The sequence below is a fragment of the Phasianus colchicus genome, chromosome 12 (genome assembly GCF_987193195.1).
Source record: "Phasianus colchicus chromosome 12, bPhaCol1.hap1.1, whole genome shotgun sequence".
Lineage (NCBI taxonomy): Eukaryota > Metazoa > Chordata > Aves > Galliformes > Phasianidae > Phasianus > Phasianus colchicus.
Window position 1 is genome coordinate 17,534,664 of NC_143447.1, and position 24,044 is coordinate 17,558,707.

The 24,044-nt window shown below is 39.2% G+C and overlaps 1 protein-coding gene across 10 annotated transcripts in view; it reads right to left on the reverse strand.

Moving 5' to 3' along the window:
* Positions 1-24,044, reverse strand: part of ADAMTS17 (ADAM metallopeptidase with thrombospondin type 1 motif 17) — a 176,864-nt gene that overhangs the window by 26,700 nt on the left and 126,120 nt on the right. For 9 of the 10 annotated variants that reach the window (XM_090149089.1, XM_090149086.1, XM_090149085.1 and 6 more), the window contains 4 exons: positions 20,387-20,546; positions 18,274-18,409; positions 6,489-6,693; positions 2,288-2,440 (listed from right to left, as the gene is read on the reverse strand). In XM_090149089.1, the coding sequence (XP_090005215.1) occupies positions 2,288-2,440; positions 6,489-6,693; positions 18,274-18,409; positions 20,387-20,546 (654 nt within the window). Of the gene's footprint in view, positions 1-2,287; positions 2,441-6,488; positions 6,694-8,347; positions 8,829-18,273; positions 18,410-20,386; positions 20,547-24,044 lie in introns of those variants that run through there. The other variant, XM_090149092.1, reaches the window with a different exon arrangement.

The following is a 24,044-nucleotide window of genomic DNA, read 5'->3' on the forward strand; positions in this document are numbered from 1 at the left end:
AAGAACTGTATGTATCCATACCTTTCTTAAGCCATCCAGTGATGCTTTTTGTTCACCTCTCTACTCAGAGGGTAACAATCTAATTGTGTGATCCAAGTCTTCATGTCATTAACCAAGACGTCTAGAATTTTTAATGTTCATTATAAACCAAATCTAAGTCCAAGAACATCTGCTGGATTTGCACAGGGTGAAATTCCTGGGAAGCTGAGAGTTGGCACATGTTCTCTGCGGGCAGAAGCAGACCACATAAACAGCACACAGACTTCTGTGCCCTTCTGCACAGAGAAGATCCTGACCCCAAGTTAAGAATTGCAAATAACGAGTGATTTTGCACTGAACTTGCACTGCTTATATGCAGAGACTAAATCTATCAACAATGCTATTTACTGTGACCAGTGCATGACTGCAGCCTTTCTAGCAACGAGCCAACTTCTTTATCAGATGGGAAGCATTCATACAGTACTGAACTTTCAATCCATGTAATCAGTGAATACATGGTTATTTCATATTCCTCCTATAAAGAGAATCCGGGTCAATTCTTCTGCCAAAATCTTTTAAAATTCCACAAATAAATAAATAATGTTATTTCACCTGTTAACACACAGGAACTGTTTATTTTGGCCAGATTGTTCGGACTCTGCGTGCCAGGTTATAAATAAAATAACGTTCAATACTCTAAACATTCTGTGATACAAATTCCTGGCTCAGCATAAATACAGATCTTTTGCATGTGGCTGGTTCTTAAATCACGCTCCAGCACTGACACTATTAAATTCATGCATCTCTGACACTGTGTATCTATAAATATTTGTAATTCCCAATCATAGTGCAAAAAATGCAATTGCAGATAAGCCAATTTGCCCATCACGGGCCTCTGCTTTAGTGGATTTTGCTTGCTGGAGTTTGGGTTCTTGGAAAGCAAAATGCAACTACTGTATCCCAGTGGTTTCTGCACATGCCGTACATTCCAGAACAAAAGTAGGCCTTTCTGAAGAGCAGAACAGTTACAAAGATAAGATAAAAGCAAACTGGAATATAATATTCCTGGGAAATTTCAAGTCTTTATACAAACATGAAGTTGGTCATGTAAAGGATGTTTTACCAACAATGCTGGCAGAGGCTGAATTTCTTATATTGCTGGGCCTCCTTCCCAAGCAAAACTACCTGTTACTTTAAGATCAGAATGCAAATACAGAGCAGATTCTGCACTGGTTTAATCCACTGCATATAGGAATTAATTCCACTGATGTCACCAGAGAAACTAAGTTCAGGCAGATCTAAATGAAGGTAAAATCCAGCCCTAAGGAAAGGGGACTGATGGTTTTGGTTCTGCCTTTAAATGGAGGGCATACTTTCATCTCAGGTGGTTGAAGTAAGCCTGGGACTGGACTGTGCTGTGTAGGCCTCAGAATAGCATGAGATTCAGTTGTACAGCTCTAGTTTTGCACCTGTGGTAATAAAATGGTATACCATCAGACTCTGCAAGCAAGATCTGCATGAGAAGGACAAACAATTCAGCAGCGCGTGCCATCAGTTAACCTTTGTCTCTGTGTGAGTTTGCTAAGGCTTCCACATTCTACTTAACAACAGTTTTCCCAGACCCTCAAACTTACCACCTGTGGAATAAGAGGTATAAGGCTCAGCTCTCTTCTCAGCTGCATACTGATGCTTTCAGGGAGATAAAACTTTCATCACATCCTCTCTTTGTGAGATTTCTCTTTTTCTCAGTGACTAGGTTTCTGATTTGAAGTCTAAATACTTAACTGATACACATACTGGAAGAAAGAAAACATCTATTTTCCTTTCAGGCTGTCCAGGCTGGGCATGGGATTCCTCCTTAACTCCCTGAAGTCCTGACAGATACTGTTAATGAACTTCTTTTTGTAGAAGTCAACCTGTTAGCCAGATCGATTTGGAGCTGTTTTTTGAAACATGTAAAACAGTTTCAGCACTGTTCATGAAGTGGACTTTTAATGCTAAGAGTTGAGTTGATGGTCTGTGGTGAGAATCCTCATTTTTAGGGTGGAAGTTGTGTGGGTTTAGCCATTGAATGGATAAGATGTCCATTAATACTCATTTCAAACCTGTTTGTTGACACATCCACAAGCCTGCGTTGCAGTATTTGGGTCACAAATAGCATAAAGGGAAAGTTTAAATCCCAGCAAAAACATCAATCAAAAGCTTCCTTTCAAAATGTTTAAACTGCAAAACAGACTGCACATGGAAGCATAGCATACTGAACATCTTTGGATTTAGAGAGAAAATGCTGTGCACTGCTCACTGGTACCTTAGACCAATCGCCTGTTTTCCATTCATAACAGCCTGTGTGATCCTCACATTCTTCCTCGTCTCTTGGCCTGGTGGCTGCATCACATTTTCCTTGAGAATTTGTACATGTTACTGTTCTTTTTTGGATCCCTTTGCCACAGTCTGCTGAACACTGCAAAACAACAGGTATGTTTTATTATTTCTAGGAATCATGCAACAGAATTTTTATTTTTGTAACATATCTAAAAGGAAAGCTCAGTTTTATGCACACAAAAACTGATAACTTGCAAAATTTTTCCCCAGCAACTGAAACCACTTTCAAACATGATTAATCTGAATAATATGAGATACACTTCTGTGATCTTTGACTTAGGAAAAATAGCATTGCGCTAGAAATGGTGTTACTAAGTAGCTAAATCTTGCATTTAAGAGCTCATTATTCATAACAGAACTGCCATATACCTTTATGTATCACAGGAGTAAAACAATGAGGAAAAATGCACTTTATGTAGTAGGAGGTTGTGGTTACAAAACCAGCTCTTGCAGTACTGTTCGTATGCACCATGGTGAAGTCACTGCTCTCACACACGTTCTCATGTGCACATGTGTGACCTTCAGTCTTTGAATTGCCACCTCCTCATCATCACAATGTTAATTTCAAAGAACTTGAAGTGTACAAAGCAGATCACTCAGCAGAGACACCATTCAGTGAACCACAGAGTTGTCATCACCTTCCAACCATGGCCAGCAAGTTGCCCACATTCATCAGCAGGTACAAAAGATGTGCTCCTCAACATCAAAAGCATAAGCAGGGACTGTGGGAATGCAGCAGGCTACAAGGGCTCTAGGCTCAGTTGCTGGAGAAAGACTAGATTCAAGCATTTGGGCACTAGTAACAAACATCCATGCAAGTGAGCAAATATTGTCCACAAATATTTTAATGCTTAGACGCTGTTATTTATGCACTTTGAAAAAGCAGAAATAACTGGTAGCCCATTTGCTATCTGACAACAGTTGACTGGAAATTCTGTTTTACTGGTGAATTTGTCTTGACTGTAACAGGTGGGAGAAAGACACTGTTGTGAACTGAAATGGAGAAATGTTTTAAATAACCAGTTCAGACACAGGTTAATAGATCTAGCAATGCTGATACAGCCATCTATGTGCATGCTACTACACAGCAGCACAGCTAGTCTCTCTGCTCTTCATTTTCATGCCACTGCAGTGGTTAAGAGTGAGAAATTTTCTTAAAGAGCCACTGGGGACAGGTGGATGGAAAAATGATATATGTATGAACTGAGATAAAAACTAACCTTCTCTAGCATGTCAAGTTCTCCCCTTTAGGGGATCGGCACAGAAAAAGACAGTTGAGTTGACACTGAATAAATACTGAAGATATGAGATATTCTGTGAGGTCTTTTGAACATAATCCAAGAAGCTTCTCCATCCAGGGGGTCTATGCTGGAAACAAGCGTCAGCTTGATATAAATTACATCAAATGGACAAATCTCAGCATGCCTGTCTAATCGTCTTAAAAATACAATCCAGGCAGTTCTGACCTGCTGGCCTTGTTAAGGACATGAATGACAAGCGTTTATGAGCTGGCAAGCAAACAGACATGCCTTTAAATACTTCAGAGCACTACAAAGTGACTTCTTGAAAATCTGGGAAACCTTCCACTTAATTTACTATGTGCTGCTCATGGCATGACTGCCTTACGGATGTAACATCTTTGTAACAAGCACAATTGTATAGCTGTGCTAGATACCAGGGTGAATTCTTCCAGGCTTTGCACAATTCCAGAAACTGCTTTGCTGGAATCCTCAAAATGCAAGAATTGCCAGCGAGCCAACACCGGAGCTCCCTAAATATTACCTTAAAGCCATGAATTTGCCCTAAGCAGTACAGATTTTCCCATATTAACTATAATTTTCCTCAGCCTTCAGGGTGGACTCCTTGGGGTTGCTCTTGTTCATCTCAAACTCTAAAGAATAATATGTAAAACAATTCAAATGGTCCAATTTACTGAAAGTAAATCAAACTGGAGTAGGAGTATTTTTCACAGTATGAGAAATCTCTAGGTGGGTTGTACAACTAAGTTTGGGAAAGCACCAACTGTTTATTCTTCCCACAAGCTTTTAAGTCATTCACAGATTAGTATTGCATTTACTTTTCCTAGACAAAAGGTTCCCAACAGATCTTTGGTTGTCACATATAAATCACTCCCTTTAAGAGTTTTTTTTGTTCAAGTCCTGTGTCATCATGAATTTTTTCTAATGCATAGATTTTACACAGATTCTAAAACAAGATAGTCTACCAGGCAATATGAGGAGCCCCTTAGTGTCCAGTAGATAATTAGGCTTTATTTTATTAACAAATTTTCTATTCAAATCCCACAAAGTTTTGTAAAGGAGTATCACAACTTTGCAGTTAAGATATGACTTTTTTATTTGAAGGAAATCCATTATTTTTTTCTACTCAAGTTCCTTCCCTAACAGTAGAAACATTCACCTTTTTGTGACAGTCTCTATTTCTGTCATTAAAAATGGATTAAGTGGTACTTTGTCCAAAATAATCTCAAGTGTTTGGCAATAAAAGTGGAACTTAATTTTTTCCACACTGAAGATTGTAATGGAATTTGCTTTGAGAACACACATTTTTGATTGGGGACCAGACACCAATGTGTTCAACTGTTTTTTTGTTGTATAACCAGAAGTTCAAAAACACACACAAGAAAATTGATTTATAAAATGTTATTACTACTATGATATTTTTTCCACAATATTAGAACAAAATGAGTTACGTAGTCACAAATACAGAAGATTTCCACTTCATAAAAAATCTTCTGTAACTTACTCCAGTTAAAAACAAGAACACAGAAGTACCTAAGATTGTAAAAAGACCACAAACACTCCAATGACAAAATTCACCATGTAAGGCAGGTAGAAGCTGCAATGAGAAGACTAGTCTGCTATACACACTGCTACAGCTCACCGTGTATAGCTGTAAGAAATAAAAAGGGCATCATCTAAAGGGTTGTTTTTGTAACACATAAAAGATGTATCAGAGAAATTATTAAAAGTCTATGTATTTCTCCACATCTTTTCAAATCAGGTAAAAGAATCTAATGCATTAGTGAACAGGTACAGTGTTCTACTGAAAGGAAACACTACTCTCACTTAATTATCTCACTTGCCAAACAAAGATTTTCTGTTCAAAAGGTGGACAATGGATCCACGCTGTGTTTTTGTTAAGAGACACTGTTTTTTAGTGCCAGATCCCTGGTATCTTGTCTTCTGTGACTTTTCTAGCAATAATATTTTGCAAAAGATCTTTGACAATTGCTTTAACAGGAGCTCACTGTTTCAAAATAGAGACAAAAAACATGAAATATCCTCCCCACAAAAATGGCTGTTTCTGGACAGTCTTGTAGCACAGCCAGTCTGGAATGAGACTGGTAGAGACATACGTACTGACCAAGACTGACATTATCTTTTCATTGTTCAGATCAGTCTAACAGATACAGCATCAAATTTGACATGGAAAACCTATCAGAACCATTACTGACAAGGTACAGTCAAAGCTACCATGTATTAGCTGAGTGCTTCTCCTGAACTATAAGCATACTCTTGGTTCCTTCTGTTGCTAAACAAAGCGAAGGCTGTCCAGATGACACTTTGTTCACATGTGAAATGGATTTATAATATCTGAAAATAACTTCTTAACTCTCTGCAACTACATGGAGGCATACACTAAAGCAAAGTATAACCAGCTTTTCTATGTTCCTGGAATTACACAAAAGAGGGTTGGACAAGGCCCAAAGACTGTACATTCTCTGTAACATGCAGCTGTTTGATAAATCTGGTATTTTGTTTCATACCACATTTAAACAGAGCCAGAAGATCTGTTGGGTTCCTACACTTCCAGCTGCAGGTCAGTGAAATGTTTTTCCTTGGTGGTCAGATTTTTCAGATGGAAATATATAGTTAACATAGCACTATATCTAACAGTTGCCTTAATAACTCATCTGGTATGTGATACAAACCTCAGCTTCAACCTAATCATTTCAACAAAAACCAATCCTACCTAATGCCTCAGTACTGCAAGTTACTAAGTATGCTGACCGTGAGAACGTGCTTAAATTCAGGCTCTTAGCTAGATTAGGGCAGTGTATCCAGAACTGTGTGCTGTCTGGCTTCTCTCTTGGCCCAAGTTCTTACCTTTGACCACTCTGATGCTTCCCAAATTGAGAGGCAGTCCCGTCCTTCACAGCTTTGTACTGTTGCAGGTTTGTTGCCAAGGCAGTAGAGGTCTCTTGTGTTAACGTAGGTGCCATTTTGCAGCTGATAAACACAAGTCACTTCCCGATGCTGGATACCTTTCTCACAAGTGGCAGAGCAGGGACTCCAATGGCCAGTCACCCACCTGGGAAGTAGACGGAGAGGGCATATTAAAAAAAAAAAAAAAAGAAAAAAATGGATAAAATTTTGTGCTTAACTTAAAAACAGAGAAATAAGAAATTGGTTTGTGGTTCTCCAATGTTGCTGTACTGCTGTCAGACTGAGATCTGGCCTGAAGTCTGTAGAACAGAAAGGGGCTGTGTACAAGTGAATATCTACTCTTGGCTCCATGCAGAACAGTAACACCATTCATAGAATTAGGGACCTTAAAAATGGGGAATAATTGGCTATAGCCATTGTTAGCAAATTTGGATACTATTTAACTGTTCAATAAATACTTAAAAATACAAGATTACTCCACTAGAAAGGAATCTGCGATTCAAAGCTGCCATAGGGATGTACCATAACACAAATTGGATGGGAGTGGGGGATACTTACCTATAACCATCACTTTTCTGAGCTTTGGGATTCATTCACTTTGTAAGCACATTTCAGTTGCCATTTGCCTTCCCTTTGATCAAATGTGCTGGGAACAAATACATGAACATCGTTTTGGTTTGTTTGTTTGCTTTGTTTTCTCTTTAAAGGCTCATAGTGCTGCGAGGTGCTTGGGTTCCTCTAGTGTAAGGAACTGCTGCTATGAGCAGATCCCTGCTGTGGCCATGCATCCTTCTAGGTCAGTGTAAGGCTGACTGAAAGGCTCCATGACAAGATGCTCTGGCAGCATCACTGTGGTTAAAAAGCTGGCCTACGTAGCAGTGGATAAAATGTCTGAGAAGAATCTGAATAAGGAGGTATATAAAGAGGAACAATTATTTCCTAAAGACAAGCAGCATCCATCTTCATGCTTCCTGTAATCTGTCAATGAGGAACATGCTCTTTGTAATTACAGGCATTCCTGGATGAAGTGAATGATGGGAACAATATCTGTAGGCACTAGGCACCGGAAGGCTATCATCACCAGGTAATTGACCTTCTAGCCTGTTATTTAGGACTGTCATCTGGATTAGCATCCTAATACCATGAATCTTTTACTTGTCACCCAATCCTGGGTTGCCTGTTATGATAAGGACCAATATAAGAACACTCAAATATAAAAGTTTGCTTAGAAATATTGTTTCATTTTACTGAAGTTTCCAGTAGTCAAGGCAGAGCAACACACAACACCTTTCTAGTCACATTTCTTTTGAATTTGCTCCGTAATGCCTCAAAAATCTAACAACTCTTTCTCTTTCTGACATTTGTGAGTAGGGAAAAATCATTTCAAAACAGTTTGCAGAAACATCCTCATCTGGTGTAATTGGCATGAATTGATTTGCCAGCTACTGCGACTGGTGACCTGCTGAGACAGCACTGATGACAGTGAAGGCAGAAACCAATTGGTTTGAGCAGAACAGAATCAGGAAGGCTGCCCACCTGTTTTTTGTGGAACAGAGCCCCATTCAAATGTTTCTTTCAGAAATTAACATCTGTTAATTTCTGTTGGCTAAAACAGCTCGCAAACCACCAAATGTATTCTCTAGAGAGTCATTTTGGTGCATCACTGTGGCTGAGTACTTGCTATTTACTTATGGAATGGGAAAATGCCAGCTGAGCAATTGAATACTGAGACTGACAAAAACAGACTTCAAATGCAGAAATCAGTGTTAATTAAAATTAATAGCCAGGCTTCCTTGCTATCAGCTGGGCTGTGCCCTGCTAGAGCCCACGTATAAGCAGCTATTGAGCCAGGTGAAGGAACCGTTCAGTAAGGACACAAAGGAAGAAAAAGTAACTTTGCTTTCTGAGCTGAATGTGAGTCACAGGGCCAGGAAGGGTTTCTGTACAGGCTCCACTGAACTAATATTCACTTCAGCACCATGCTCTCACTGTGATCTACAGCTACTGGCAGAAGAAAAAGGGACTGAAAGCAAAGGAGAAAGATAAAAATACATTCTTGGCAGAAGCTGCCTGTGTGCTTTCATTTAGGATGGGCAGCACGCTGCATGCCAACTATTTCCAAGATGCTGTAAGAAGTCAGGTTATGACTTTCCCTTCAGGAAGGAAAATTTCTTTTTCTATTTTTCTTTTGTTACTTTTGTGGAGGGGAGAAGTCACCTCATTTCTACCCTGCTGAGTGATCTCTGGTTAGGGCTGCTCCAGCACACACACGCATAGTCTCTACGACAGAAAGAACAAGTATCATCATCAACATGAGAAGATTGCACACAGCATCAGTCAAAACCTAGAGAATCAACAGCAGGCTATGGCTCAGGTCATTTCTGATCTAGTCTGTGGTAAAGATTTGATCACCCCCAGCATTTTTATTACAGTGGTATCCATACAGCCAGCTTCAGCTACACATCCACTACATCCATCTCTGACCCTAGCCTGTGTTCACTGATGGATACTAAGAACATGGGGCACACTATAAAGGATCTCTGAAATCTCACAGCCTACTTGTCCTACCGGTGAAACTATTATTTTAGTGCCTGAAAGACACCAAAGATTGTTTAATCACTCTGACAGGATTGCAACATCATAGCATACTACCAAACTGAAAAGACAAAAGATTTGTGATTAAAATGGTTAAATATGAAAATTCCTGTCAGTTTCAGAATTAGTAAAGGAACACGCAGCATGGTATTTGTAAAATTACCATTTGCAAGTAATAAATAAGCTGGGAAGACAAATGAGATGCACAAATAGCAGCACATCATTGTTAGTATTAAATTACACTACAGACATTTTCCTCTCTATGCTGTTATAACACCTTTTGAACACCTCTAGACAAATTTAAGAATGAGAACTTAATTTTCATTTTCAAAAAAAGTTTAAGTATTTTTCTTATGACAACTTAGAAAATAATTCCAGTGTTCAAATACAGAACACCAAGTCAGCTCTGTGTTATTAATCAAGCCCATTAACAGTTGTACATAAGCAATGTGTATCATGTGGACCATTTGGCTTTATCCATGCTTTTTTTTCCTCTTTTTTGTAATCTTACATCAATGGAAAACTCAAGGGTTAGATGATCCCTGCTGGTTAGATTTATGAAGAAAGTGGTAAGCTCTTAAGTAGAGATTTTTTAACCCAGAGATTGGATATCTTTCTAGCTAAAAAATGCACTGTAGGGTCTGTTTTTCTCTAGCCTCTGAAGTCTGGGATGGGCAGAACATGCAATCTGAGAGGGCTGTTTTAAATCTTTATCTTCTGAGTCTTCTTCAACCTCTGACCTCTCCATATCTCTGTTAAGAAATTGGGAGTTCTTCTCATCTGCTTTTGCAACAACCATCTGGCAGGCCCCTGGAGCAAACGTGAAATATCTTTAAGAAGTTCAGTTCATCATTTGATCTTCGTAGAGTCTGGATTAGTCATTAACATTGAATTATCTATTCTACCTACTTGCTTAAGACTCCCATGTTTTCTATGGAAAAAAAAAAAAAAAGAGTTTACAACACTATGTACACAAACCCAAAGGAGATGAAATGTCTGCAAATGACTAGTTGCAACTAAAAATTTGGGAAAACATGCAATGAAGAGGATCCAGGCTGAAGGATGAGGTGGAGAAGTGCAATCAAAAGAGATTTGTAACCTCAGAACAAAAAGTAGTTGCATGCTCTAGGATAAATATTGCAGCTCATTAAGTTTCACCTGGTTATTTCTGACTGGAGCCCTGCATAGGACTGGTGCCTGCAGGTTGGTTCTGGTCCACTAACAGAACACCCTCCATATGTTTGCACATGTGCATACTCCCCCACAGGGACTCTGTTACTTCTGTTCCCTCCCAAATGCTACACTGAAATTCATTTCCTTGCTTTGGTAGTAATAACTTGGATTTGACCAAAGATACATTTGTAATAACACTGATAGCTCTATTTTTAGTAAACCTGGTTTTTGATTACTACTATTAGTTCAGAGCCTGCACTACCACTGAATTAAGTATCAGAGGACATTTGCTTCTAAACAATATGTAGCTGATTTGAAAAAGCACGTTACTGATACTAATCTAAAGCAGTGCAATTTGAACACTCTAACACTTTGGTTTAATGTAGGTTGTTGAGTTACTGTACAGGAGGGGATAAACTCCATTTTTAATTAGAACTGGTTGTCTTTAGCTCCAGTCTTTGATGCAAAATCATGTTGAAGTTGCTGTTATTTTTCCAAGACAGCTGGATGAAATTGTGGCTCTACTGAAATCATGCACAACTCTGACTAACATCACGGGGGCCAGCATTTCACATGGAATAAGTGCAGAAAGCAGAACAGGAAAAGATTTCTGAGAATTAGTCACATGAAACTGATCATCAGATATTTTTTGCTTGTATCTATCAACCTATTCAAGTTCATACTTGAATACATAGGGGGATGAAAGAACTGTTTGCAAGTAGACCCATGATTTCCATCAAATACATACACTGCTATTGTATCTTCTTCTCTCCACAGAGTTCTGAAACTCTCCACTAATCTCTGCTATGCTGGGGTCAAAATAATCAGGTGAATCTTGATTTCTGGGAGCAGGTTGTGCCACACCCAGACACAGTTGTTGCATTGGGTTTTTTTTTTGGAAAAAGAGTACAAGGAATCTAGTAGAATAATACAGCTGCTGATGTCGAAAGTAGGACTCCAAGACTAACATTCCTGTCTGATTGCCTTTATAAACAGTGCTCAGTAATTTTCCAGTACAGTAGTCATTCTGCTAGCAGACTTGCCAGCTTTCGCTCACACAGATTTCTTTTTTCTCTAGTGATTATCATTTTGACAGCTTTATTTTTTTAAATTTCCCATTATAAAATTGATCAGAAGACACTGTTCTATAATTTATGCTCACTTTAGGAAGCTGTTTTTTCATTTTTTTTTAAATCAAACTCTTTTGATTCTCCCTCCTTTCTCCCTCAGATGGAGCAGATCACTCTGTTTCCAAAATGTCAATGTGGCACTGATGTGACTTGTTGTCCTTGTTTGCAGCTGCCTCACTGCACTAAGGCACAAAATAGCAGCATGTTAAGAGATCTTTTGCAGTGAGATCCCCCTGTCCTGATCCATGCTTGGTGTGCTTTTGGTGGGGCAGCTGGCACCCAGCTCCATTCTCTGCCATTCAATGAAGGCCATGCAGGATAGAAGCAGCATGAAAAGCATTACCACAGGCAGCAGTAGGGGTGAATTTCACCCATAATTAAATATTTTGCTAGATCATCCCACTAATCCCTTTTTGTGGGTAAAGATTACACTTGGCCTGAAGAGCTTTAAACCAAAGAGGCACAGATCATTTAACATTTTAAAACAATACAATGTTCAAACATAAGGTTGTTGAGTCAAACATTATAACTGTGATGTAAGCCAGCCAGGGTGTTTACACCAAAACTAAGAAACCTGTCTCATGACTCCATGTGAAAACCAATGCCAAATAAACGTCAGCTCCAGCCAGCCATCTTAAATTATTTGATGTAAATGCATTTACCAGTAGCCAACAAACCCTCCTAATTTTATCCTCTGCTTATTCCCAAGCCTTTTCTCTTACTTCTTTTCCAGAGTTGCCTCAATAAGCTGAGTTGCTGGATTTCCTTGGAAATATCTTTTTGTCTTTCAGTAGCTAATTAACTCCTGACTAACTGTTGCTGTACTTAATGAACTGCTTACAACACAGAATGCACATGATTTTGTCTCCTTCTAGTGGATGGTGATAACCAGATGTGCCACGATAGGACATCAGTTACCCACAGCAGCTACTCACAAGGGTACCCAGTTAGTATCATCCTTCTGTTCTGCAGCATTGACTTCATCTGCAAGCCCTGCTAGAGCCCAAAGAGCAGCCAGCAGGGCGCAGCATCGCCTGCTCGCTCAGCCTGCAGCCACTGGGCCTTGCACCGTGTCCAGCACAGTCCTGGCAAATTCATTAGACTGATTTGAGAAGTCCCAACTCCAATTTTGGGAAGTGCTTCAAAATGAGCTCTTACGTGGTACCTCCTTGGATCAGAGGGTGCTAACATTACTATTTATGCCAGATTTCCAGTAGGCTAAAATGATTTGAAACCATCCCCATAGCTTTTTTTTTTTTTTTCCCATGTAACCGAAATCAAAATACACAAAAGGGAATGTTTCTTAGCATAAGGCACAGATAAGGTTTTGAACTCCATGCCACCGGATCTTAAGGATGATAAAGACTTGTCCTGGTTTCAAAAGAGTCTGAAAACACTGATGAAATTGCATACCTGTTAAATACATAGCATCCACTCTAGCTCTGTCCCTTAACATATATTCCCAATACATCCCTCCACTTCAGTATAATTATATTCTTCAGTGTACATTGTGGTATACAGCCTTGTAAGTAACTTCTTAGTTTTCTCAAGGAGTTTTCCGCTAGAGAGCTCTCCCAAATTTTGTGGGTTTTTTTTTTTTTTTTTTTTGCAAGCCTTTTACCTTGCAAAATAAAAATCAATATTTTTCTGCTCCTCATCTACGTGTGATGATAACTCAAATAAATGTGGTGCAAACAGATTGGAATTGAGGAGACTAGACTGAACACAGCAGGCAGATGGACTCATCTGACTACAGCCCAGGTCATACTACTCCAAAAGAATTTCCCCTGTAACTGTCAGTGATCATCATTTTCCCTGGGCTGGGGACCTGACTGGGGTCCACTGACAGGCACTGTCAGCCCTCACACACTAAGGCAAAGCATGCTCTGAGTGGTCACTAGCCTTGTGGGCAAGGTGCTGAGCCAGCTGAGGTCTTGTCTGACTCTTGTAACTGGTTTCCTTTTGTATGCAGCAGGAATCACTGCAGTGCACGAGCCTTTGGACAGCACAGTATTGGATTCCTGCCTGCAGATGGAAAAGTGAAAGGGGACTAGAAGAAAGAAAGAAAGAACGAAAGAAAGAAGCGATCCATATAACCACAGGCCTGACCTCAGCTGCGTGCCAGCTTTTAGAGCAGATTTGGAAGGAAACAATAATCAAGGATACAGTGGTAAATGGAAAATAGGAAAAATGCAACATAGACTTCCTCCCGGCAGACCAGGCTAAACTAAGTGGGTGTATTTCTTTGATTAAAGTAACTGCTTTTCCAGACAGTGGAAACATGGTAGATTTAATTGATTTGGTTATCAGTAAAGAACTCCCTCTGCTGCACTGGAAATGCTTAAGCAAGTTGGAGAAACTGGTCATGTGCTGGAAAACATGTATATCAATGTGCATGGTAGGTGACAGTCAGCCCCCATGCAGTGCTGTAAAGGAAGTATCAGGTATGAAGGGAACTCAGATCAAATACCAGTGGATTTCCTTAAAGCACTGTCTTTACTTTTGATGAATTTGGCACAGAACTGCTGAAAGACTGGTGAAATACTCTACTGACAGTACAAAGTCTAGAAGCATTGTATGTTGTGGAGAAACAGGGTATCACAGAAGATAAACTGAACAAACTTGAGTACTGCAATAAAACAGATAGCTTGAAAATAGCATACCTTGCAAGGTAGGGGCTAATAACAAGCATGTCTATGCTAAAGAAAGATTCACATGTTGAAACAAATGATGGCGAAAACATTCAGAATGACTCTAACCATAAACATGATGCAACCATGAAGAAAGCAAAGAATACATCAGCATTGTTACTGACAGTGAAGATAGGCAAGAGAAAATTAATGGATTTAGCCCAGCAAAATGATAGAAGATAAACTGGATTGCTGTATCATATGGCATTACACATAAAGAAAAGAGCTAGTGAGCAAATAAACAGATCTGAACAAATAGAACAAAAACAAAAAGGACAATGAAGATTGGAAATAAAAGATCTTGACCCACACAAACAGCTAGGTCACAGAAAAGTCTTCCAGCAAGGGAAGTAGGCTGCAGAGCAAAATTGTTTTTATGGAAACTAGTGTATAACATGCCACTAGTAGTACTAGAAAACTAACTCTTGGACTCAGAGATGCTTTCAAGTCCTGAACAGTGAAAATAAGAGCTCAGGTCTCCTGTGGTTTTCTGTGGATGAAGACAGGGATTTCTGGCTGTTCATGCTGCTGTTAAGCATCTGTGTAGGAACAGCACATATTCAGCAGGTCCCCAGAAGGACTCAACCTCTATTAAAATCTGTTACAGCAAAGACAAGGAAAATTAACAGTGTTTGCATACAGACCACTGCAAGTCTAACAGTTGGGGAATTTCACATGTTTTTGGTTCTTTTTCTGCTTTAGAGGGGAGCATTTTCATATCCATAAAACCAACCATGCATGCTGAAGTGTGTGGCCACTGGCCGACCTATGTTTTCAGTAATAACAGCTGATGTGATCTGTGATTTCTAAATCTTGTGCCAACATGAGTGCTGGGTTTGCCTATATATTTGGGTTGGTGTTCAGTGTGCTGGAAGCAACCCATACGCACCGCATGCAAGAATCCAGATTCCATCTGGTTACAGCAGGGTTTTGTAAAAAAATATCTAAAGAGCTAGGCAAAGGATTAGAATAAAGAGGTGCTAATAGGGTGCAGTTGGGACAGGAAAGGAAGCTGTAAAGAATTTAATGGAAAAAGAGGGTCAAGGAACATAAAAAATAAAATAAGAAGAAAAAGAGGCATTTTTTTAAAAGGTGAAAGAGTAACAATAATAAAGAATGAAAGATTCTTTTTTTTTGCCAGTTTCAACAAAACTCTTAAGAAAATTCTGTTCTCTGAAATTCAATTTTAAAACATGTCAGTATATCCAATCCTTTTTTTCAGTCTGTTTTGTTTTTTTTCAGATGCTATGTTGCAGTTGCAGAGCTCTAATCTCCTTGGCCTCATGAAACTACTGTCCTCTACCCCACAATATTTGGCTCTCCCAAGAGGTGGCTGAAGTTCAAAGGGATGTATAATTTGCAAAGCACTTTGAGATCATGCTGGAAGAAATACACTGTTATTAATATCATATACTTTTTTTCTCTCCAGATCATTTTATATATAACGTAGGTTATTTTTTATTTTTATTACAATCTCAGCATCAATAGTCCTCTCTGTCTCCTCCATTTGTACGACATGATCTCACTCCATCCCAAGGAGCTTGCAGACCACATTATAAGTGAATTAAGAGAAGATGCAAAGAGTGTGGGATAATGAATTAAAGTCACACAGCATACCCAAAAATGAAACAGAGACTGAGGGTCCAATGACTGTGTCCTGGGTTCTGGCCATTACACCTTTCCTTAGAGACAAATTCTCTGTAAGATGATTCTCCTACATTTTGAATAAAAGTTTAAATGTATAGAAAAATGCACAAAACAGAGCAGACCTACTGCTGAAAGGAAAGCATTATTCTTTCTTCTGCTCAGGTAAAGGGCTTAGGTCTGAGTGGAAATGGGAAAGGACCTTATTGTAACAAGATGCTACAGTAATTTTACTTCAAACCCTAAAACAAATTCAGGGTTTATTAAGAAAAAAAAAAAAAGCATTGACATGGTGAAAGAGAATGGTTTCTTTAAGATGTTCTTGGTCAGAGAATATGCTAAGCATGCATTTCTAATATCTGGGTGGGCAAACGCAAATGGAAATTTAAATTCTACAGAGGCACAGAGAATGTGCTTCTTGAAAATGTTTCCAGTCAAAAGCATGTTAAGTGTGAAAGTGTGGTCTACACAGAGGGAGTGAGGGAGTGTGGTCTGTCAGATCATCGGCTAGGGTTTTGTGGCCATTTTGGGTACTAAGGACATTTGGTATTGACTGCCACTGCTCAGACAGCAGAATGTCACTGTGCTGGAGCTAATTATTCCTGAGGAGAGCTGGGCTAAACTGTGGCTGTATGTTGCCTGATAGCTCTGTACAGAAGAAGAGATACCTTGGAACACTATTAAGGGCTGGACCCGAATCCACTAAAGAACACAATTCAGATACAGTAACTGGTTTGGTCCTTCCTCAGGAGGTTGTGTGTTATTTTACCTCACTGTGTCTCTGCCTTGAAGAGGCCGCAATATCATGCAGTAGGTATGCAACGAAGAGGAGACTTCACCAAGAGCTCAGGACCATGAAGATCACACTGAGAAACAGCACTGTGGGTCTTAAGGTTCTAAAGGTCCTGATGGGCAAGACGTCTCTATGTGGTGCTCAGCAAATAGTGGCAAAAGCTTTTAACTTCTTCCCAAGCTCTTTTACACCTCTAACATCTGGAGCCCCTTCATGTGACCTCATTGATTCACTCCAGTCTCTTCCCAATGTATTTTTAAAAAGTCTAAAAGAAATTTTTTATGCCAAGACAGAAACACAAGCTGATGCTCCTTGTTTCAGTCTTTCAGAGAAAATGACATGATAGAAATCCCAGCAGCAGTGAATTTAGGAAACTTCCTCATAGAAATGACAGTTGTTTCCCTCAAGCTACTGGGAGTTTGGCTCTCCTTATACACCTAGAAGCACACACAGTATCTCATTAAACCTTTCAGTACCACTGACAGCATTTTGGCCACAATATTGAGCAGCTGTAATAGATGCAGAAACAAAATGAAACCTGAAACAACCTAGTCTTATTGATGGATTACCTAACACTAGATTTTCCTGCTTCAGGGCATTCTTTAATCAGAATGCAGGTCCAATTAGAGGGAAATGTGTTGCTTCTCATTTCCTCTATTGTTCCTCCCAGCAGGATGAACTTTGTAGGTACATTCCCCTGGCTTTTCTGATTGTACAAGATGCAACAGATAGCAAATTCCTTTTAACAGGCCTTTGTAGATATTCATGAATATCTACATTATTCTAAGTTTATTTTGTGTTCTCACTGTATCCAAAGTGGACGGTCCACTTTAGTTCACAACACTAAGCATTGCTTCAGAGCAAGAGTGAAATTTTTTGCTAGCAAATAAATAGAACAAATTAATTTACTATCCTGTGTTTTGTCATTCTGGACAGAAACTTAACCTTTCATACAATGCAGAAAAAATTAATTTGGCTAAAAGTGCTTGCCAAATCAAAAAACAGTCCTTTTTATTATCTCTAGAACTTCCAACTATTAGTTTAATTACTACTAGTGACACAGAAAACCATCCATTGCAAGGAAAGCATATAAAATACATTTCATTTTAATTTCTTGACTTCAGCAAAATTCAGATTTGCCTTCCAAATGATGCAGGTGTTGGTAGACACTGTACAAATTTAACACCAAGAAGAGATGCTTCTTGCCTGGAGATTCCCAGTCTGAACTACTCTGCTAATACAGATCAGACATGCAAAAGAGCAGGCGAGCTATAATAGCTTAAAGGTTGTGGGTTGTTCAGAAGTTTTTTTGTAGCACTGTGCGACAATTAATCAGACTGTGCTGGTTTAAAACAAAACAAAAGTTAAATATGCTGTTACTGCTATCTTGTCTGGCTTTATACTGCAAGCTGCACCATCTCCCAGGAGACATCCAAAAGGAAAAGAAAGTCATCCTCAAACAATGCACGCAGGCAGTTGCACGGAATCTGGACTTACTGGCCACACATTAAATGGACTCTGAGGTAATAAAAATCTGATCTGCTCAACAAAAGGAAATGAACATTACAGCTGGTTGCTGTAGCTAACAATGCGTCCCAATGCTTTTAGACATTTTCACCATGTTCACCAGATGGAGACTTTGGAAATGGGTGATTTGTGAAGAAAAAGGATATTGTTTTTTATTATTTTTAACTCCTTACCGTGATTGGCAGGGGTGTGTATTACATTTCCTGACCTGGGGCTCGGGGCGATTCACTCGTTGGCAGTCACTGTCATTCACCACTGTCATGGTCTTGTTAATAATTCGAGTACAGGACACAATTGTTTTCCGTTCACCTACAAGTAAAAGAAAATACTACTCTGAAAAACATGGAAGACAGTGGCTAAGAAGAAAACTGTGCCAACTCATTAACTAGATTTCCCTATTATCTTTACAATATGCAATCTATACAGACATACAAATCCTGTAAGCAGTCTTATCTTCCAGTCCTGTGTAACCTTTGTACAGTGCTTTTTTTTTTTTCCCTAAGAAAATATACAAGTTTCTTATAAAATTGACCAGAAACTAGACTTGATTTTTCTAGTGTTAAATGGGAAAACAATACTGAAAGCAACTTGCTTTCATTTCTGGTTCATCCTTCACATATTACAGTGTCCTGTAATCACCTAGGGCAAATGCTCCAGCTGTGAAAATTGGAGTCACACAATTATCTGCCCTGACAATGGAAGGACACTTATATCTTGCTGCTTCCTACACACAAAAAGTTGGGTTGAAAAGGAGTAAACAGACTTCAGGAGTGATAACCTGGGCTTGTTTGTATTTCACAAAGAGGTAAAATTAACTCACCAAAATAAATTATTTCCAATTTTCCTGTATTCCAGATATGATGCCTGAAAAATCCTGCTACTAGGAGACACTTTAGGAGTAATCAGTTTTTCTCACATCAACTATTTCTCTTGCATCAGCACTTTCACTGAGATAGCACAACCACGACACTGGAAAAGTGTCATAGCAAGAAAGCTCTGTCATGGGGCAGCATGACAGTAACCAGATGTGACAAAGAAAATGTCATCCCTGCACTATGAGACTCTGCCTTACTGCATTTTGGTTTCTCAGCTTCTCTCTTTGTGACTCTGAGCTCACAACAAATTGAGCTTGTTCACAGCAGATAATTAAAAGTAACTCAAATTCTGTTAGCACAGAATTTGTACAGTCTATATAGAAGTTATCAATGGCTGAATTGACTGATGAAGTTTAAGCTCAAACTGCAGAAAGTCTGAAGGGAAGAGGTTCTTCTCAGCTAGGGTAAGCACTAGAAGCATCTGACAACCAAAGGATATGAGATCAATTGCCATCCAAGCTGCTATTACTAGTGGGAGCCACACTGCCAGTTACTGATTCGATCCAAGCAGAACGTTTATAACACAAATGAAAAAGGCCTCAAACAATCTCCTACTCATTCATGTGAGTGTTTAATGGTTCTAAGAAATTGTTTTAGAAGGTGAGCAAAAGTGTCTATTTTAAAATAAGTTTTATTTACAGAAAGAAATTCATGATTTCAGGGCAGTGAACTTGCAAATGTGAAGATGAGCACTCTCTTCCTGTGTGAAGAATAAATAGAATAAATAACTCAATCTACTTGTAAAGAAAAACTGACCAGAGTACATGGAAAAAAATCCATTTTCCTCTGGGAAAAAACTACTTCTTCCAGCACTGAAAATTCAATGGACAGTGACTAACAAGCCAGTCTCTGGCCTCACAGGCGTCAAACTCCCCCAGGGTTTCAGCAAAACTCTTTCAGGGATCATCTGAAAACTGTGATTTGCAACATGCAATTGTACCCCCAGAAAGTCCACTGCACATTAAGAGGATCTAACACAATCTCCAGGCGTTGTCACAGCAGCACTGTCCCTGTCTCATCCTTGGGGAGGGAAGTGTCTTTAAATGAACGTGCCTGAACACCTGTGAAAACTCTACTCCAAGAATGTGACAGAGATTTGAGATATGAGGCTGCACACAGCGCCTTAAAGCCATCCATGGAGCACTAACCCAGGTGCAGTTCCAGCCTAGAGTAGCAAGCCGACAAAGCAGTGTCCCTGCCAAAATGCTGGGTGAAAATTAACTGCGGGGATGGGGATGAGAGCTGGGAGAGCTGGTGAAAATGAGCTCTCATTTGAGTTCATTATGGTAATATACATTACCATGGCCAGTTTCCTTCACACTTTGGCAACACTGCCTTCTGCAGGCACCTCTCTAACAGCTGATGTCTGCAAACACTGCACAAGTATCACCAAGTTTCCTTACGGCCTTACCTCCTCCACACTGCACACTACACCCTTCCCATCCGCTGTGCGTCCAGATGTACAATGAATCCTGTTGCTTTTCTGGCTCACTTCTGTTTTCAGCAGTATAGTTTACAGGAATTGTGTATTCATAATGAATTCCGTAATTCTGGTCATGAAATAACAGCACCTGGTTCAGCAGGAAAAGAAAGACTGTTATAACACTGTGAGCTGGGAAAGTCACCAGAATGTGGGGACAATAATGCTAGAAATGCTGTCTCAGGTCAATACTTCTATAATGTAAGTACTTCATGAAAGACAACCAAATCTTTATCTAGGAACCTGAAATTTCAGTAGTGTTGGCAATATGGGGCATCTCTGAGATGCACAAATTGCTCATGGTTTATATTTAGATGTCCAAACCTGGAATTTGGTTCAAAATTATTACTTCAATATAAGACTCAAATGTGATCAGCAAGCCACCACCTGGAGAAAAATAGTAAGACAACAGGAAGCACTAAAGCACCAGTTTTCATATAACTGTTTATATTTCATATAAACTACTACATATAAACTAGTCACATGAACTATTATATATACTCAAACTATAACTATTTATATTTCATATAAGTACAGCTATTTTAATGAGTATCTAGAGTTAAAAAGTCACTCATCAGACCTGTCCTACCTTTGTTTTCCAGAAACCAGGTTGTCTCAAACTTTCATGAACAGACTCAGGCTTCTGGTTGGGAAATTTAGAATGGGAAAGTTCTAGATGAACATGGTACAGTTTACAGATCATTGCAGCCTGCTCTATCCTATCCTGCCTGAAAAGTGGGGATTGAACAAAATAATCTCCAGTTATCTCTTCCAACGTCAACCATTCTGTGGCTCCAATTCTAGAGCTACAGTATTTATTGTTGCATTTGAGTGGGGCTGCAGCAGTTCACAGTTTGAAGGCAGAAGAGTTTATTAACACATCTGAAAGCACAACTGGATCCTTCTCAAAGCAAAAACAACAAACACTAAAAAAATCACATGCCTCCTGGGCAATGTGGCACTTAAATTGAAGGAGACTATTCCTGCTGACAAGCTGTAGGAGAAGGATTTTATTGTCTCAGAAGCCTGAGGACAGCAAGAAAGAACCATATCATACAGCTGCTGGCAGCATATATATTTTCATACCCCTGCACATTGCTGGAAGGAGATGAAACCTGCTTTCAGCAGCAAGCTGATTACTTCCCATGGAGTCACTTGTGATGTATGTCTTTAGTATTATTACTCTGAAAATCACTATTAAAAACTGCAGAGGAACAGAAAAATGCTTAACTTTTCTCCACAGGCAAATGACAGGTCTGGTCCTGTTCTGATTTACCTATTGAGCTTCATTTGGCTCCCATTTCCACTGGCTTAAGTCAAAAGTCACTTGAAGACACCCAAAAAGCAGTATGAGGCCCTCAAAATCTGAATTATCACACTGATACAAATATGATAGAAGTACTACTGGAATGCTGATGTAGTGGCTTCAGATTAGCCTATAATGATTATCTCACAATCTCAAAAGCATTAGAGAGGTGCATTCTGCTGGCTCTTGGCACCTACTAAAAAAGGAGCTGAATCTTACTGAAGAAGACATTTTAAGTACTGCTGTAATAAGTGAACAGAGCAGCTGGCCAATTAAAAAAAAAGCAAATTTACAATTGCTATTTCATCCCAACAATCTTTGCTTCCCATTAAGAATGGCAGAAATCCCTCCTACCTTACTAAGAATTTCACTGAAGCTGTCAGAAGTTCTATTTAACAACAGTGACAACCCCCAACACAACACAGGCTGAAATAAGGGGTCCTGTTTGCAGGCACTGATGTCCTGGAGGTCTGTGCAAGTGAATGCTGTGGGACAACCCAAACAGCACTTGTGAGCTGCTCTGCGCAATGCAAAACTCCACTACAAAAATCACCTTCAAGAAGATGTGAGGAACAAATATATGGTTTCGCTTCAGCTATGGAGGGATCCTTACTACCAGAACTGAATGCCAAGGTAGAAGCCAGGTGAATGCATTTTTATTTTCTCCACAAACCAAACTATCAGGCAGTCCAGCAGCAGAGAACTCAAGTTCTGCTCTGGCTTTCTTTAAGTGCATGAGATACAAACAGCTTGTTTTACAGAACTGATCAGTCGGCCTTGTCTAAAGCATCTCTTTGCTTTGGGAGTGTCTGGTTGTCCTCTATTGCCAAAAAGAGATCTAGCACAAGCCTAGCTACACAAACATTAATTTCTCCAAGAAATATACTTATAGCAATGCACTTGGAGAAATGCCTTAAGTATTAAAAACCAGCCTCTAAAAAGAAATCCTTATTATCTCAATATGGGAGCAAGACTAGTGAATCTAAAAGCCCATATGAAATCAATTTAATGCAATTTTGTAGCCACATATAATTGGTGTGTGTGTATGTGTGTATAATTGGTTTCAAATGCAGGTCACAATGGATTGACTGAAGCTTCTGGCTCTTTGTCAGGCCAGTGTATTCCACCACTGTTTGAACAACAGTTTTCTATTTAGAGGTAAGTGGTAGCCATCCTGCCACTCTTGTGTTGAAAGAATGAAACCCACTACCCTATATTAAAGAAAAGATTAATATCTGATCTGAAGCAAAGACTTCACGCGTGCTTTGTTTATGACTGGCAATGATTTTAAGCCATGTATTTTTTTTAATGGTCTGGTAACTTTTACTTTCCTCCTTTTTAATCATTTCAGGAGGAAAGTTGAAGAAGGAAAGTTTCCTCTGCTCATATCTGCTGAAAAGTCAGCACCTGAAAATGATACTCACAGAGAACCTCTTCATCATTAATTTCCAATGTTGTTTACTTACTCCTTAGTAAAGGAGAAACAGTATTTCTTTAAAAATAGACCGATGCTGAAGTTTGAAAAAAGCCAGTACAAGGTTTTACTGCAATATGCCTCAACCAAGCAGTGCTCTGGAAACTTCCTAGAGCTGGCAAAGAAATCCTGCACAGCATCTTCACAAACAGTATGTTTTTCTTACAGGAGGTTAGGAAGACCTTGCAAGTATAAGATATTTTTGTAAACTGGGCTGTGAGATGTTTTATGATGAATGCTAGTAATTTAAAAAAAAAATCTAGTGAAGACAGGAAGAGATTTCTGATATTTAGCAGCATTTGAAGTCAGCATGCACTGAAAAAATGACAGAAAGAAACACTTGAAGACACCCACAAAGCAGTACGAGGCCCCCAAAATCTGAATCACACTGATACAAATATGATAGAAGTACTACTGGGATGCTGATAGAAACAGTACACAGAAAAATGTAATTGGATAATAAAGTCACTGGAAACAATGCAAACATTAAAATACACTGTTTGTATGCAAACCTCTCACTTGAAACTGAGAAGCCTAGTGCAATCTTTCAGCTAGCAGCATAAGTGAGAAAGTCATTATTACAGCTAAGTTATAGATAGAAACATGAAGGGGTGGCCCACAAACCACATCATCATCACCCACTAGTAACAGGACTGGGACTACACTCCTGTTCTTCTCAACCCAGTGGACTTCTGACTCATGTTCTCATACAGCAGCTATAAGAGTGTTTATAAAAGGTGAGGTTAACAGGACATCAGTAAAACTTTCAAAAACAGCTTAAAACACAGAGAATAAAAAAAATAAAGAAA